The sequence below is a fragment of the Pseudophryne corroboree genome, chromosome 10 (genome assembly GCF_028390025.1).
Source record: "Pseudophryne corroboree isolate aPseCor3 chromosome 10, aPseCor3.hap2, whole genome shotgun sequence".
Taxonomy (NCBI): domain Eukaryota; kingdom Metazoa; phylum Chordata; class Amphibia; order Anura; family Myobatrachidae; genus Pseudophryne; species Pseudophryne corroboree.
The window spans coordinates 109242439-109258703 of record NC_086453.1 but is presented as its reverse complement, the minus strand read 5'-3'; the positions used below and the strand labels follow the sequence as shown (position 1 = coordinate 109258703).

At 44.8% G+C, this 16265-nt stretch overlaps 1 protein-coding gene across 3 annotated transcripts in view; it reads right to left on the bottom strand.

The window, feature by feature from the left end:
• Positions 1 to 16265, bottom strand: part of RASIP1 (Ras interacting protein 1) — a 199192-nt gene that overhangs the window by 24085 nt on the left and 158842 nt on the right. For all 3 annotated transcript variants that reach the window (XM_063942723.1, XM_063942722.1, XM_063942724.1), the window contains exons 9-11: positions 13149 to 13389; positions 7193 to 7365; positions 4643 to 4790 (exon numbers count right to left, since the gene is read on the bottom strand). In XM_063942723.1, the coding sequence (XP_063798793.1) occupies positions 4643 to 4790; positions 7193 to 7365; positions 13149 to 13389 (562 nt within the window). The remainder of the gene's footprint in view (positions 1 to 4642; positions 4791 to 7192; positions 7366 to 13148; positions 13390 to 16265) is intronic.

Below are 16265 nucleotides of genomic sequence, written 5' to 3'. Positions count from 1 at the left end.
GCCTCTGATAGCTGTAGAAGAACCTCTGGTTTTGTCCTTAAACTTGGCTGTCCAAAAGGACTGCAAATTGGAAGCTGAATAGGCCTTCCTGGCAGGAGGAGCTGCGGAAGGAAGATATGTGGACTTACCCGCAGTAGCTTTGGAGATCCATTTATCCAGTTCATCTCCAAATAAGGCCTCTCCTGTATATGGTAGGCCATCCACGCCTTTCCTGGAGTCCGCATCAGCAGTCCACTGGCGTAGCCATAGGCCCCTGTGTGCTGACACTGCCATAGCCGTAGTGCGTGCATTAAGCAAGCCTATTTCTTTTATGGCTTCCACCATAAAGTTTGCAGAGTCCTTTATATGTTGCAGGAGTAAAACAACCCCCCCCCCCTAGATAAGGAATCTAACCCCTCAATTAGGTTACCTGACTATTTAGCAATGGCTTTTGTTATCCACGCACATGCTATAGTGTGTCTCTGGGCCACCCCAGCAGCTGTGTACAAAGATTTGAGTGTGGTCTCAATTCTACGATCAGCCCTGTCTTTCAGGGAGGCTACATCAGGGACAGGCAACACTATTTTCCGTGACAGCTTGGATACTGATGCATCCACTATCGGTAGATTTTCCCATTTTTTCCTATCCTCAGGAGGAAAAAGAAAGGATGAAAGTAACCTCTTAGGGATTTGAAATCTCTTCTCAGGATTAACCCACGGTTCTTCAAACAGGGTATTCAGCTCCTTAGACACAGGAAAAGTGACTGAGGATTTATTTTTTACATTAAAATAAGATTCCTCACACTCCTCTGTCACCTTATCAGGAATTTGTAGAATGTCTCTAATAGCCTCTATAAGCGCCTCTATTCCCTGTGACAGAGCAGCATCCCCCCCTTCTGAGTCCACCACCCCCTCCTCCATGTCTGACTCTTCATGATCAGAGTCAGACTGCAGGAAATGGGCCAGAGTACGTTTTTGCGTACAAATGGTAAGGGTCTGAGACGCTATTTTGGGGACTGAGTCTCTGTTTATAAACTCATCCACAGATTGTCTTAAGTATTGCGTGTCTTTCTCATTACGGGACACTTTAGTAGAAATATTAGAAATCATTCCTTTAATGGAATCCAGCCATGCTGGTTCAGCCCCGCTAGCCTGGGAAGGTGCACTCCACTGGAAGTGAGCCCCCTGGGGAAAAGGAACACTCTGCTGTACATGAAACACACTCTTTGCCTGACATATTGTAAATGTGACGGCACACACACAGGAAAAGGTTAAAAGCACAATTAACCCACAAAGAGCCTTTCCAGGGAGAGACAGAGATATTATGGAGCCAGCACACCGTGCCCTTATCACTGATGCCAAGCTTAGCGGGGTCTCAGACTGAGTACCCAGATTGGGGACTCAGTACACTAATAATCGCTCCCCCCCCCCCCACGCTATGACCCCCTGGTACCGCTGAGGTAATCTGGAGTCACTCTGGAGGAGCTGCGCGTCCCTGTCAGTCAGCGTCTGTGTCCACTGCAGAGGGAAAATGGCGCTGGTGAGCTCAAAGTGAAGCCCCGCCCCCTCCATGGCGTGCGGGCTTCCCGCTTTTTTTATACTGGCTGAGGTAATTTAGTGCTTAAAATGGAGTCAGATTCGTGTTAAGTCTTTGTTTGCCAGTGTGGGTACTGTGTACAGTGTACTGAGACTCAGTTCGCCCCCTCAGAAGCGATGCGTCTGCACTGTGTACTGAGTCTGGAGACGCAGTCCGCCCCATTTAGAAGCCGTGCGTCTCCGTACCCTCATGCCGCCATAATGGCCGGCGACCCGCTAACCAGGACGCCGGCTTAGTACTCACCACTCTTCATTCTTATGGCTCTGTTAGGGGTGGCGGTGCGCTGCGGGAATGTATGCTCGACGTGGTGGGGCTTGCGAATAGTTCCCTCAGGAGCTCAGTGTCCAATCAGCGGGGAATGGGACCATTAACCCTTCAAGAGGTTGGGCCGTTCATCCCCCCTAAGTCCCAGGAAGCAGGCAGGCTGGTGCCATTCAGTCCTGCCTGAAAATAACAAACAGAAAAATAAATGCAGAAACCTCTTCAGGAGCTTCCATAAGCGTGACCGGCTCCTTCAGGCACATTTTCTAAACTGAGTCTGGTAGGAGGGGCATAGAGGGAGGAGCCAGCGCACACTGTCAAGTTCTTAGGGTGCCCATGGCTCCTAGTGGACCCGTCTATAACCCATGGTACTAAATGGATTCCCAGTATCTTCTAGGACGAAAGAGAAATGACACAAAAAAAAAGTTTGTGTCTACCTTTTTTGTGTTGACCATTTCCATGTCGACAATTTGACCCTGTTGATCTTTTCTACTGTCTACATATTCTATGTCGACCTTTTGACCCTGTTGATCTAATGCATGTCTACCATTAGTGGTAGACCTATTGAATGTAGACCTTTTTTTGTGTAGATCTAATAATCCACACCCTTGTTACCTAGCCCCGCACCTATACTGGTCTATGCATACATCTGAACAACCTTCATGCTGTGGACAGTTTGTGATTTGTAAAGGCCCTTTCCTGAGTGTGTTCCAGCATGTCATATATTAATGAAAAATTTTCAAAATATTTTTTAATTACATGTATATCTTATGCGCATTACAAATGCATTTAATGCAATTAAAACATACATGTATTGGAAAGTCATAAATATTAGATTTATACAGGCTCGGACTGGCCCACAGGGGAACCACCGGTAGTCTCCATTGCCTGTGGGCCCACCTCCTCTGCCTGTAGGCCCACCTCCTCTTGGGATTAGGTTCCAAACTCTATCCTAGTATACTTTAATTATACATATGTTACATTATACTGCACAGGACTATGGTGTATTTTCTACAGTGCATTGCGGTTATTAATCTGGTACATTGTCATAAAGGTTAGCCAAGCCTCTGTGGTGGTTGGCCACACCTCTACTATTGTCTGGCCACACCCTTAAGCATGGCGAGCCTACCACTACATTTCCCCAGTGGGCCCTTTATGCACCAGTCCGACACTGGATTTATATACATAAATATTAAATTGTAGTTTTGTAATAAGACTCTACTTTTATTCAGTGGGACACAGTTTGCACACTTTAAGTAATTAAATCTTCAATAGTGGTCAATGAACTTGTAAATGGACAGATTTTAACAGAAGTGGTTCCAAACATAGGAAAGTGGTTGAAATACTTCTGAGATCATTGGAACCACTTTTACTATACAATGTATTTTTTGAGGATTGTGAATGATTTTAGCAGAAACCTGGTTTAGTTTAGATGGGCAAAGCCTTAAAGATGGAGAAGTTGTTATAATCTAAAAAGCAATAGGAAAACTTGAATAAACAAAATGAGCTTTAAAACACACTGGGGTAGGATTGATTCCAGAAAAGTGCACGTGGGATTACAATTGTTCTACAGCATAAACAGTATATTTTTAATAACAGCATTACAACACAATACAACCCCATGACAACTACCAACCACATTTGCGGTCGATTCTCCTAAAACGGACGTATTTAGAGGTCTGCCACATTATTTAAGTAGGTTGGCCATTTATTACAAGGGTATGGGAGCAAAACTTGGAGTTATCTGCTGCGGTCTCTCTTCTATCGCTCACAACAGCATCCCCCAAAGTTGTCTACGGGGACTGCAATAATGGCCAATTTACTAAACTTCAAAAATGTTAGCTTTTTGAAGCTTGGCCCTAGTGTTAGCCCATTGTAACCAATGGGTTCCATTTCTGCACATTTGCTGGGGAAGGTTCCTTCTGATCCCTCCCCAGAAGCCCATACTCGCACACCTGTGTCCCGGTGGCAACACAAAGGAAATTAGCTGTGTCTGTATCTGGAGGAAAAGGGACAGAGTACACTATCAGTTTAGTTTTAACTCTTTGCAGCTTGTGCAATGCAGAGGCATTCGAAAAACACCAAACTAAAGTAATTGCTAATTGCCGTAACATGCAGCGATAAGAAATTATATTCAATGGGGAAAATGTTACATTATTTGTAAACAGTCTGCACCTCTTAATACAAACCTGTGGCCACAGGATCACACCATTCTTTACACTATTAAATATTTAATAGCCATAATACCTGAGGAACAAGCTGTCCTATATGGGGGGGACCTGATGACTTTTTCCACTGCTCCCCTCCCGGCCCCTAAAAGGACCATGGGCCTGATTCAGAAGTGAACAGATGTTCTATAACATTGCATGCCTCAGAGGTGTAATGCTCACGCTTCCCATGATTATCGCCGGTAGACACAGATTGGAATTGCATGGAGATCCATGTAATTCTGATAGGCCTTCCTTTGTGATGATGGGAGAGTGGTTGGCCTAGGTGAGCATTTCAGCAGGGCATATCGGGGGTAAGGGACTGTGTCAAAAGACACAGGAAATGGAAATGGGAAATGCCCCCTGAAAACTGCCAATGGTGATAAAGATTAGACTTTTTATTGTATTGGACACAAACTGAATATTCACATTACGTGTTCAGTTCAAGAAATAATAATGTGAGTGTTCTGTTTCCAGCATCACATCTGCAAGATGAGCTTTGTGTGAAATGTAACATCAGTATCTACAGGAGTTAGAAGGAAACTGAATCAAAGAGAACAGGGCAGAGAGCAAGGTCAGACTGCACTCAGCGGACTCACTGCTTGTCATCTCATCCTTTTCCTCCTCAGGAGGGTCCCAAGCAGCTGGATGTGATCGTCCCACTCCCAGATGATAGTTTCTTAACAAGTGGTTGAGCTGTGCACTGCTGAGCGCAGAGTAGTCACTCCGAAGACTGCTCCAAGATAGCTGGGTGAGAGAAGCAGAAAGCAGCATTCACTTAGGTCCCCATGTATTAGTCCTTTATGTTACTGTTACTATAGCAAACGGGTTGTTGACAAGAAGACATTATACTACAGTATACATACATGAATACCTCAAAAGAACAGTCTTAAAATATTAATGCAATATCCCTTTCCTATCCTACCAGGAAATGTGATGCGGTGTTGCATTGCCAGTGCAGTATTTTATATAGCCTCAAAGTCTAGAATTAACACCATGGGGGGAGTGTAATAAGGTGTGAGAATCAAGAAGCGAGAGATTTTGTGAGAGTTCTGTTTTATAAAAAGTGGGTGGAAATCATTTATATGGCAAAACAAGGTTTATTTTGCCAAGTAAATGATTGGCACTTTTTAAAAAAACAGGAGTACTCTCACAAAATCTCTCACTTTCTGATCCTCACACCCTATTACACTCCCCCACATATTAGTACTGTGCATATAAAGATTGGCTGCATACGTATCCAGTAGAAACAGTAGAGCAGAGTCTCACCTCCTGCACATAAGCTATGCGACAGTGCAATAATTTATAATGACAATGGGCCTGATTCTCAGTTGTATGTAATGTGGTCAAAATTCCAGATGCCTACACTGATCTAATGTCCTATGCTACAATGCCAGCAACTATGTGATCATACCACCCGCAGTCCTCAGGCATTGACGGTATCCGGATGATAGATCCACAATATATTGGTCGACGATCAATAGGTCGACACATATGGTCAACATGCATCAGGTCAACAGGAACAAAAGGTTGACAGGTGCAAGATGCTGACAGATGAAAGGCCGACAGTGGTTAAGGTCAACAGGTTCAAAAGGTCAACATGACGATGGTCGACACACAAATGGTCAACGCTTATTTTTTTTGAGGTTTCTCAACATTCGCTTGATTGGGAATAGTAACCTGTGGCGAGTGAAGCAAGCCCGCAAGGGTCTATGTTTGTACTGATGGGGGTCACAGAACATGAAATAGATTTGGCCCAAAAACATGTGTCACTGTCTACCACCTGTAAGTCGACCATCGTCATGTCGATAGTTGAGCCTGTCCACCTTTCACCTGTTGACCTTTTGTACATGTCAACCCAATGCATGTCGACCATTTGGTGTTGACCTATTGACTGTCGACATTAACACTGTCGATCCATTGATCCACACCTGGCAAAGACAGCAGCCATGTTATGTGCAGAAGATGTGACTGACAATGTCATGCCCGCTCCATATGCAGAATAGGTTGCAACTCTGGCCTCACGCCTGTGCCATTCCCATGGGTATGTGCAAATGCCCCACTGCCATCCAGTAACGTCCATTAACCCATCAGTGATAAATGACAGAGATGCCTATGATAGCTTCTATAGAATGCATATGTTTGCTGTGACAGAGGCGCAGTTTACTAAAATGGGATGCGGTTACCCGACCGTCGGTCACTATACTGATGCCAGGATCCCAAACAGTGAACAGTCCGATGGTTGGCATGCCGACCAACAGGGACTATTCCCACTCATGGGAGTCCACGACACCGAGAGAGTGGAAGTGTAGCGAGCCCGTAAGGGGCTTCGTTGCGCTCGCCCCCACATCTAAAGGCCGGCAAACTAACACAACTCATGGGTGTGCTATGTTACGTCAACATTGTCACTGGGTCACCATTGTAATGCATGCATAGTGTGTAGCACTGGTATATTGTGTACAAATCATTGGTACGTCCGCACCTGGAATATTGTGTTCAGTTTTGGGCACCACTGTATAAAAAATATATCGGTGAACTTGAAAGGGTTCAAAGGCGAGCTACTAAACTGATTAAAGGGCTATTACGAGGAAAGGCTTACTAAGTTGAATATGTATACACTGGAAAAAAGGCGTCTAAGAGGAGACATTATTAATGTTTTCAAATATGTAAAGGGGCACTACAAGGAGTTATCAGAGGAATTATTTATTAAAAGAACTCTGTTTAGGACACGTGGGGACTCGCTGAGGCTGGAGGAAAGAAAATTCCGTACGCAACGGAGGAAAGGGTTCTTCACTGTTAGGGCAATCAGGATTTTGGAATTCCTTGCCAGGGAAAGTTGTAATGGTGGACTCTGTAAATGCATTTAAAAAAGGATTGGATGAATTTCTGATTGAAAAGGATATCCAAGGTTATAACATTTAAAATATTGACATTGTTAATCCGAGTGTAACATGATTTATAGTTGTTAACTAGTCATAAAACATTCTTCAGCAGGTACAGTAAAATAAACTCAACTTGATTCAGAATACAGGTTGAACATGATGGGCATTTTGCCTCTTTTCAACCTCAGTAACTATGTTACTATGTAACTGCCCAGTGTACATTCAGCTTTGAGAGGAAAACACAACATTTATTTGGAAACATCTTACCTTTAAAAGACTGGTTTTAGGAATACACAACAAGTTTACTGTTGTTGATAATTTTCGGAAGAATTCAGCTGCGATATCGCCAAGACCTATGCCTTGAAGCCAATCCAGAACAAGGTCAAGGTTTGTACGGATCTGGACAGCCTTTGACCACTGGTAAAATAGCTCCCCATTACCTGAAAGACATATTATATAGGAATCTTGCAAAATTATATTACTTAGGGGAATATCCACTATACACACAGACACAATACAATAATAAGAGATCAATAAAATGAGTCATTGGTGTCAGGTTTATTAGCTGCCTCTAATAATGATAAAACAGTTATCTCTATTAATAATAATTAGAATAATAAATATAATTTTTCATTGTGAAGCTGAGATTAGATAAATTGTGCTACAGTTGTGTCAGCATACTCTAAGGCAGTGGTTTCCAAACCTGGTCCTCAGGGCGCCCTAATGGTCCAGGTTTGAAGTCTTTTCATGCTTGGCCACAGGGGATTAATTAACCATCCATGCTAAACCATGGATAGCTTTAAAACCTGGACCATTAGGGTGCCTTGAGGACCGAGTTTGGGAACATCTGCACTCAGGTGGCTCTGTATAAGATAGGGCCCGGGTTTGCTAGAGGTCCAGGATTTCGTTCAAGCATACTTGTATTTTTAAAGTGGCAATCATTTACAAAGTAAAGCCAACCTGGTTTTGCTTTATTAATCATTGCTGCTTTAAAAATATGTGTATTCCCAGCCATAATGCCGGACCTCCAGCATTCTCAGACCCTATTACATTTACCTGCATGTCTGAGACATATTCAAGAATATCTGCTGTTAAAATGATATGCGGCATGCCTATATTCTGTGTGTAATTTCGGCTGTATCTGCACCCAAAATGCCACGTTACAGTGTTTTCCAGGGAACCATTGTAGCAAAGCATTTTGTATGCAGATGCAAATATGCGCACTCAAGCTGATGTCTGCCAAACCTTTAGCTCAGGCAGAGGGTCGTCTCTCTCCTCTCTATCATGGGTAGTGGCAGCCCCCTACCCAAAAAGACAGAAGGAGCCACTCTATGGAACTCAGGCCAAAACCACTGTAGAGACTCAGAACTGTATAGTGCTGATCCTGGAATCGAGAAACTTAGAACTCAGAACTAGTGTCAGGGATGGGGAACTCAGCGACACCAACCACAGGGGTTGTATCTTTCTGGTACCCAAATTCTAACACACAAGCCTGGAACTGGATACCTTGTACCCCGACTGAACTAGCCATATGAAACTGGAAACTGCGCCCACACAGCCCTGGATCCAGACCCTTGAGACACAGGATATATACTAAGAAGAAGAAACCAGCCACATTACTATTCTATGGGGGAAAGCTAGAGGGACTGAACAGAAGTCCAAATGAGGAACTAGGTGCAGGAGACACTTGTAGAGATAGCCGCAGTATATGGTAGCCAGTGTGTGCAGGTTAGAAAGAAAAAAATGCAGAAGACTGCTAAGCAGAGCACAGGTCAGACTAGCAGATGAACCGATGCTTGCTGAGACTGAGCAGGAAACTGCAGGAGGAGGCAGATGTGCAGATGGTCACTGTGCAGAGCACTGGCAATAGGTGGCAGCTGTAGGAGTCCAAACAGTACAGCAATAAATAATAGGAACTATCCCATAAGGAAGGCATTGCTCTGGCAATGTGCTGTACTTAGGAGCAGGTTTAAATAGGCCACAGTGGAAGTCCATAGGCTGCCAGACTCATATAAGTATGGCTGCAGTACAGGGATTCAGTGGCGGAACAAGCAAGCGGTGGGCCCAGGTGCGACAAAATGCTTTGGGCCCCCCCCCCATCCAAGTCCACCCCGGGGGCAGTGCGCGCCGTAGGCGCGCGCAAAAATACATAGTGGCGTGGCTTCGTGGGGAAGGGGTGTGGCCACAAAATAATACCAACACAGTAGTCTCCATTATTCAAATTACGCCGCACAGTAGCACCACTACACCAGGTAGAGACCCTTTTACACCTTACAGCGAACAGATTCCTTTTTACACATTACAGCAGACAGCGTGCCCTTTTTACACATAACGGCAGACAGCGTGCCCTTTTTACACATAACGGCAGACCGCGTGCCCTTGTTACACATTACGGCAGACAGCGTGCCCTTTTTACACATTACGGTAGACAGCGTGCCCTTGTTACACATTACGGCAGACAGCGTGCCCTTGTTACACATTACGGCAGACAGCGTCCCCATTTTTACACATTACGGCAGGCAGATTCCTCCTTTTTACACATAGCAGCAGGCAGATTCCCCATTTTTACACATAGCGTCAGGCAGCCCCCCTTTTTTACACATTACGGCAGGCAGATTCCCCATTTTTACACATAGCGTCAGGCAGATTACCCCTTTTTACACATAACGGCAGACCGCGTGCCCTTGTTACACATTACGGCAGACAGCGTGCCCTTTTTACACATTACGGCAGACAGCGTGCCCTTGTTACACATTACGGCAGACAGCGTCCCCATTTTTACACATTACGGCAGGCAGATTCCCCTTTTTACACATAGTGGCAGGCAGTCCCCCCTTTTTACACATTGCGGCAGGTAGTCCCCCCTTTTTACACATTGCGGCAGGCAGTCCCCCCTTTTTACACAGTGCGGCAGGCAGTCCCCCCTTTTTACACATTGCGGCAGGCAGTCCCCCTTTTTACACATTGCGGCAGGTAGTCCCCCCTTTTTACACATTGCGGCAGGCAGTCCCCCCTTTTTACACATTGCGGCAGGTAGTCCCCCCTTTTTACACATTGCGGCAGGCAGTCCCCCCTTTTTACACAGTGCGGCAGGTAGTCCCCCCTTTTTACACATTGCGGCAGGCAGTCCCCCCTTTTTACACATTGCGGCAGGTAGTCCCCCCTTTTTACACATTGCGGCAGGCAGTCCCCCCTTTTTACACATTGCGGCAGGTAGTCCCCCCTTTTTACACATTGCGGCAGGCAGTCCCCCCTTTTTACACAGTGCGGCAGGTAGTCCCCCCTTTTTACACATTGCGGCAGGCAGGCACAAGAAAGAAAGAAGGAAAGAAAAAGAAAGAAAGAAAGAAAGAAAGAAAGAAAGAAAGAAAGAAAGAAAGAAAGAAAGAAAGAAAGAAAGAAAGAAAGAAAGAAGAATTATACTTACCCTCAGGCTCCTCGGTGCAGCTGCGTCAGACGACGATTCCCGGGCAGTAGAGAATGACGAGGAGGGAGCCGGAGGACGGAGCCGCAGCAGCGCTTTGTTACTGGTGGAGGCGCTGCTGCCCCTCTGCTTCCCTATAGGCTGTTCTCGGAAGACAGCCTATAGGGAAGCAGAGGAGCAGCAGCAGCAGCGCCTCCACCAGTAACAAAGCGCTGCTGCGGCTCCGTCCTCCGGCTCCCTCCTCCTTCCCCCGTCTGTACCGCTGCTCAGCTCCTATCTCCGGGCGGCTGTGCGCTGCGGGCAGCGGTTGCCTGCAGCGCACAGCGGCATGTAATGAGTCAGTTTGACTCATTACATGCTTGGGCCCCTGGACAGAGGCGGGCCCCAGTGCAGTGCACTGCCGGTAGTTCCGCCTCTGCAGGGATTGGACTACAGAGTCAAATGGGGAAATCCAAGATGGCCACGCCCATGCAGCAGGACAGTTTGTTAGCATTACATGCTGTAGAGAGCGGGGATGCTGCTGAGGTATAGGAGATGTGCAGAGTACAGTGATGTGGCAAATGCAAGTCTGGTACCTAGAGTTAAGACCCCCAAAGTCTGCATGTTTCACCAGCACAGGATGGCAGGGTGCACTGTATGCTATTCTGAGGGAAGGTATGGCACATTATATATAAAAAATGTAAAGTCTGTTGTAAACTAGCCACCAAGAATGTGTATTTATAATGTGCCCATATTAGACTGGTCTGTATTGTGTATTAGCCACAAAAATGATAAACCATAGCCACAAAACAGGTAAGCCACACCCACTATTTTATACATCTTTCAACATTGTCTCCCAGTTGTTTAAGTCAGAATGTTGGCATGTCTGATACATTCAGGCTGACTGGTAATGGTGACCCTGCACCCCACAGTCCTGATAGTTAGAATTTTTAATCGCAATCACTAATTGGTCCATTCTATGGTAGTAACGTCTTCCTGGACCAAGAAAAGGGTTAAGCGCTGATGGTGTTATGGAAAAAGAAAAGCACGTCATCCTCTCTTTTCAGGCCAAGCGACCTTTTGCTTCCTGCTGCGAAGGAAAAAAGTGCTCCCAGCAGCCCTGAGAGCCAGGCGAGGAGGAAGCACACCACTTCCTGCAGATAACCTGCCAGGACAATGAGAGGAACTGCTGGCCCATGGACGCAGCAAAGGACCAGCCCCTCCTCCATCAGAAAAGATGAGTGAGAGGATTAGTCAGTGATGCTTCTAAGCAGTATGATGGAAAAGTGCTTGTCTGACCCATTTTTAGATCATGTACAGAAATTTCACAGAAACAAATACAAACAAATAAGATGAAATTCAGCATTGGATAATAGCGGGATTGGCATGGGTTTATTTTTTTTGACATTTTAAAATGAATAAAGCTTCATTCTAGCTAAAATGAACAAATCAACACTCACAGCAATGTCCTGCACACAGGTTAGCTGTACATAGGGTTGCCTTCCATCATGTATTATACAGGATTGTCCCGTATTTGAATGGGACTCACTGTGTCCCGTTTTTAAGTCTGGTGCGGTGCAGCAGTTCTGCAGTGCCGCCGTCACCCGACGGTGACTGTGTGAGGTAGAGCTGAGAGCGCCCACAGCCTATGGGTGATCTCCGATGCTACATGCAGCATCAGCGTGAATGAGAGAAAGTCATGCTGCAGCCACACAGCAGCACGGAGGCTGTGGAGGCTGGAGGAGCATATATTATTTATTTATTTATTAACAGTTTCTTATATAGCGCAGCATATTCCGTTGCGCTTTACAATTAGAACAACAGTAATAGAACAAAACTGGGTAAAAACAGACAGACATAGAGGTAGGAAGGCCCTGCTCGCAAGCTTACAATCTATAGTATATGCACTGCACAACCTTTCCCTACCCCCATGGAAAGGGTGTACACGGACCATTGACTGCCATAATAAATGCGGCACTGCCATTTAACTATTCCCTACCATCAAGGGGGCTGGAATGAATGGGGGGCAGAAAGCAAGAGTGACAGGGGGCAGTGTGGCTGGAGCCTCCAGCAGGGGCGCATCAAGAGAGAAGGAGGCCTGTGTGCAGTCTCCACCTGGGCCTCTTCCACTCTATCCAGTAGAGCAATAGACTCTGGGCACTAGGGGCACTAGAAGACCCAAGCACTGTCCCAGAGTCTAGTGCACATGCGCAGGTCTCCAGGAAAATGGCTGCTGTGGAAACAATTTCCAATTGTGTATGCACAAAATGGCGGGAAAGTGGTTGCGGCACCATTTTCCAAGTGGTTTCTGCACTGCTACGGGACACTGGATGGTAAGTATTGAAAAAATGGGTGTAGGGTGTGTGGTGTGGGCTCCCCTGGCCCCCAGGGGTCCATGCGCACCCCACACACTGCACACATTAAAGATATGCCAGTACTCTTCAGCTTTGCAATTCTCCCATAAACGGGTATAGGGTAACACCATCTCATAGCTTGCTAAATTGAGGGAAGCCTCTGTAAACATACAGACAGAGGCTGAGTAAGAGAGGAGGGGTCATGTGCAGCTTCCGTGTGAACCCCCTCCTCCTGTACTGTGCCTACTGCCATGTTCCTGGTGATTTCTGATTTGCAGATGTGCAAATCTCTGGTTAAAGGACAGCAGCGCATATACTATGTGATTTATCTCTGAAGCGGGAGTCCGGGGAGGTAAGTATACTATCTGGGTGCAGGGTGTGCGATGTGGGCCCATGTAATAATCTATTTATTCAAGAAGATCAGCAGTAGTCTTCCCACTAAAGCCCATTAGTAACACAACCTTACCTTTTTCCATAAGAGTATTGAAGAGTGAAGCGTTGGAGAAAAAAAAGAGGTAGCCAAACGTCTGAGACACGAGATCTGGGTGCAGTTCACATTCCCGGGTCAGGTCCAGAGTAGCCTGGTAAATGGAAAGCGTGCCACGAGTGCCTTCCGGCATGTTGCTTAGCTCACCTACATCTGACAGATTGCTAGGATCTGTGAATGGATTACTGTCTAGCAGAGATGGCAAAGCTGCATACAAAGTCTATGGAAGAAACGAAAGGGGCAAAAAAACATTTTATAATAGTATAGTATAAACAAACGATCACTTTATTTTCAAACACACGGACACACTTTCTGTATAGTAAATAGTCATGGTCGTTAGTTATATGTAACAGTCAATGCAAATCATAAAAGTGAAAAAGATGTCCACCTATCTATTGAATAAGTCCACGTATGGAGGTCCCAGCGCCATCCATGGGTACAGACATTTTTAAAACCCTGTCTGGGATTAACATTCATAAATGGTACATATGCATCTGAGCATTTCAGCTGCTCTTCACTACAACAATACAAAGTTCCATCTAATCAGTATGACCGTCTTCCAGATATTCGTTTTCACAGGCAATTAATTGGTCAAAATAAAGATATATTCCCTCTATGAGGATTTCCTTTTCATGTTCTGAGTATTTCAAATTCTAAAGTCACTTTCATAATAGGAACCTTTGCAGACTATCGTAAAGTTGAATACCTGATGCAGGAATGGAAAGTATGTCCTTTCTCATCTATATAACCAAGCTAGTCTAACAAGCAGCGGCACTCAGGAGACGGCCTTATCCAAAAACAAGTGTAAAGGCACAAATTTATTGCATCACCTTAACAAAGGGGCGGTTGTGCCCCGAAACGTTGGCTCTTGTGATGCAATAAATTTGCAGGTTTTGGGATAAAGCCATCCCCTGAGTGCCGTTGCTTGTTAGACTAGCCTGGTTATACATCTATCTGTCCGGATGGCATCGGAGCAAATTGTACAGCGTGGGTGAGTGCCTATCCAATTTTCCTATATATATATATATATATATATATATATATACATACATACATACATACAGTATATATATATATATATATATATATCATACTTGCCTATTCTCTATTCTCCCGGAAGTTGCGGGAGGCTCCCAATTTTTGGGGCAGCCCCCCGCACCCCCGGAAGAGCAGGCAGATCTCCCGCACCCTAGTGAAGCGTGCAGGATGAAGAGATACTCACTGGTATTCGTGGGTCCGTGTGGTGGTGGTGGGGGGCTAAAATGACGTGAATCGCAAAGTTCCCTGCAGCGTCCCCTCTCTGGGCTTCTCCCGGAGAGGATAAATTAAAGGTAGGTAAGTATGATATATATATATATATATATATATATATATATATATGTTTATAGAGATACAATTCCAAATGTGGTCGCACTCGCACAGAGGAGTATAACATCCACTGGGGTGACTCCCAAGAGGTCCAGAGTGTTAGTCCAGACGTCAACGTATAGAAAGACAGCATAAAGGGGCACTCACCAGAATTTTGCACGTAAAAAGCATTGAATATTTTATTTATACTTATCAAAGTGATTTCACAAGGAGAATTCTTTCAACGTTTCGATCCATCAGGATCATCGTCAGGAAAATACAGCATAAGCAGCATGTACAAAAAATTGCATCCGTTCATGTACACCAGTATCTAATGGTCAATGCCTAACGGGCCTCCTAAAGTACCCCCAGCACATTCAAATCAACCAATCCCAGTGGTCATGCAATCAGTGAAGCTAAATGATTCATTAGACTATTCCAGCTTACAGAGGGGAAGTACAATGTAACCGTGCTTTATCATCTGAGTGCAACTATTAGGGTTAAAGGACCAAAAAACCCCTGTATATATGGTACTTACCAGAAGCAGAGCTGGTGGTGCATTAAGGACTAATATCCTAAACAAATGTGCTGGCGTGCGTTCCAAATGTGTCCAGAGTGAGCACATTTGATTTCCTGCACAAATCGCGGGCAGTGTCAGCCGCACGGCTCATCGCGGCCACGCCCGCCCACATAGCACTCAGGAAGCACCGCCGTGCGTTCCATTGAATTCGTGTGGAACGCACTGCACTTCCTGTTACGTCCGCGTCACTTCCGGAAGCGGCTAAAAAGCGCAGCTGGACGCTGAATGTCCACAGAATACTTGTAGTCATGGCAACACTCGAATTGGGCTCATATTTTTATTTATCAAGATTGTTATAAACAAAGTGAACACCAATTATATTATCTATCTAATATTCCATAGCCATATCCAAATGGCTGGTAAAAGTATATAAAAAGATAGAGTTTAAATCTTATTGGGTGTTTATTAGCCTCATTTAGAAACTAAAGATATCATGACTGCATGTAAAGTTGATTGTGCTGAGATCAATGGGAGACCCGTTAGAGGAAGTTTACATAATGTTTCCACAAAAGTATGTGTATACCAAATCGTGCATGACAAACACCACTAAACCTTACTTATATATAATATTAAAATCTATAACAAAAAGGAACCCATATAAATCTATTTTTTAGAACTACATAACCTCAAATACCCCACAAAGCGGGTGTCATGAAATAGATTTATTTCATGCCCGCGATTTGTGCAGGAAATCAAATGTGCTCACTCTGGACACATTTGGAACGCACGCCAGCACATTTGTTTAGGATATTAGTCCTTAATGCACCACCAGCTCTGCTTCTGGTAAGTACCATATATACAGGGGTTTTTTGGTCCTTTAACCCTAATAGTTGCACTCAGATGATAAAGCACGGTTACATTGTACCTCCCCTCTGTAAGCTGGAATAGTCTAATGAATCATTTAGCTTCACTGATTGCATGACCACTGGGATTGGTTGATTTGAATGTGCTGGGGGTACTTTAGTTGGCCCGTTAGGCATTGACCATTAGATACTGGTGTACATGAACGGATGCAATTTTTTGTACATGCTGCTTATGCTGTATTTTCCTGACGATGATCCTGATGGATCGAAACGTTGAAAGAATTCTCCTTGTGAAATCACTTTGATAAGTATAAATAAAATATTCAATGCTTTTTACGTGCAAAATTCTGGTGAGTGCCCCTTTAT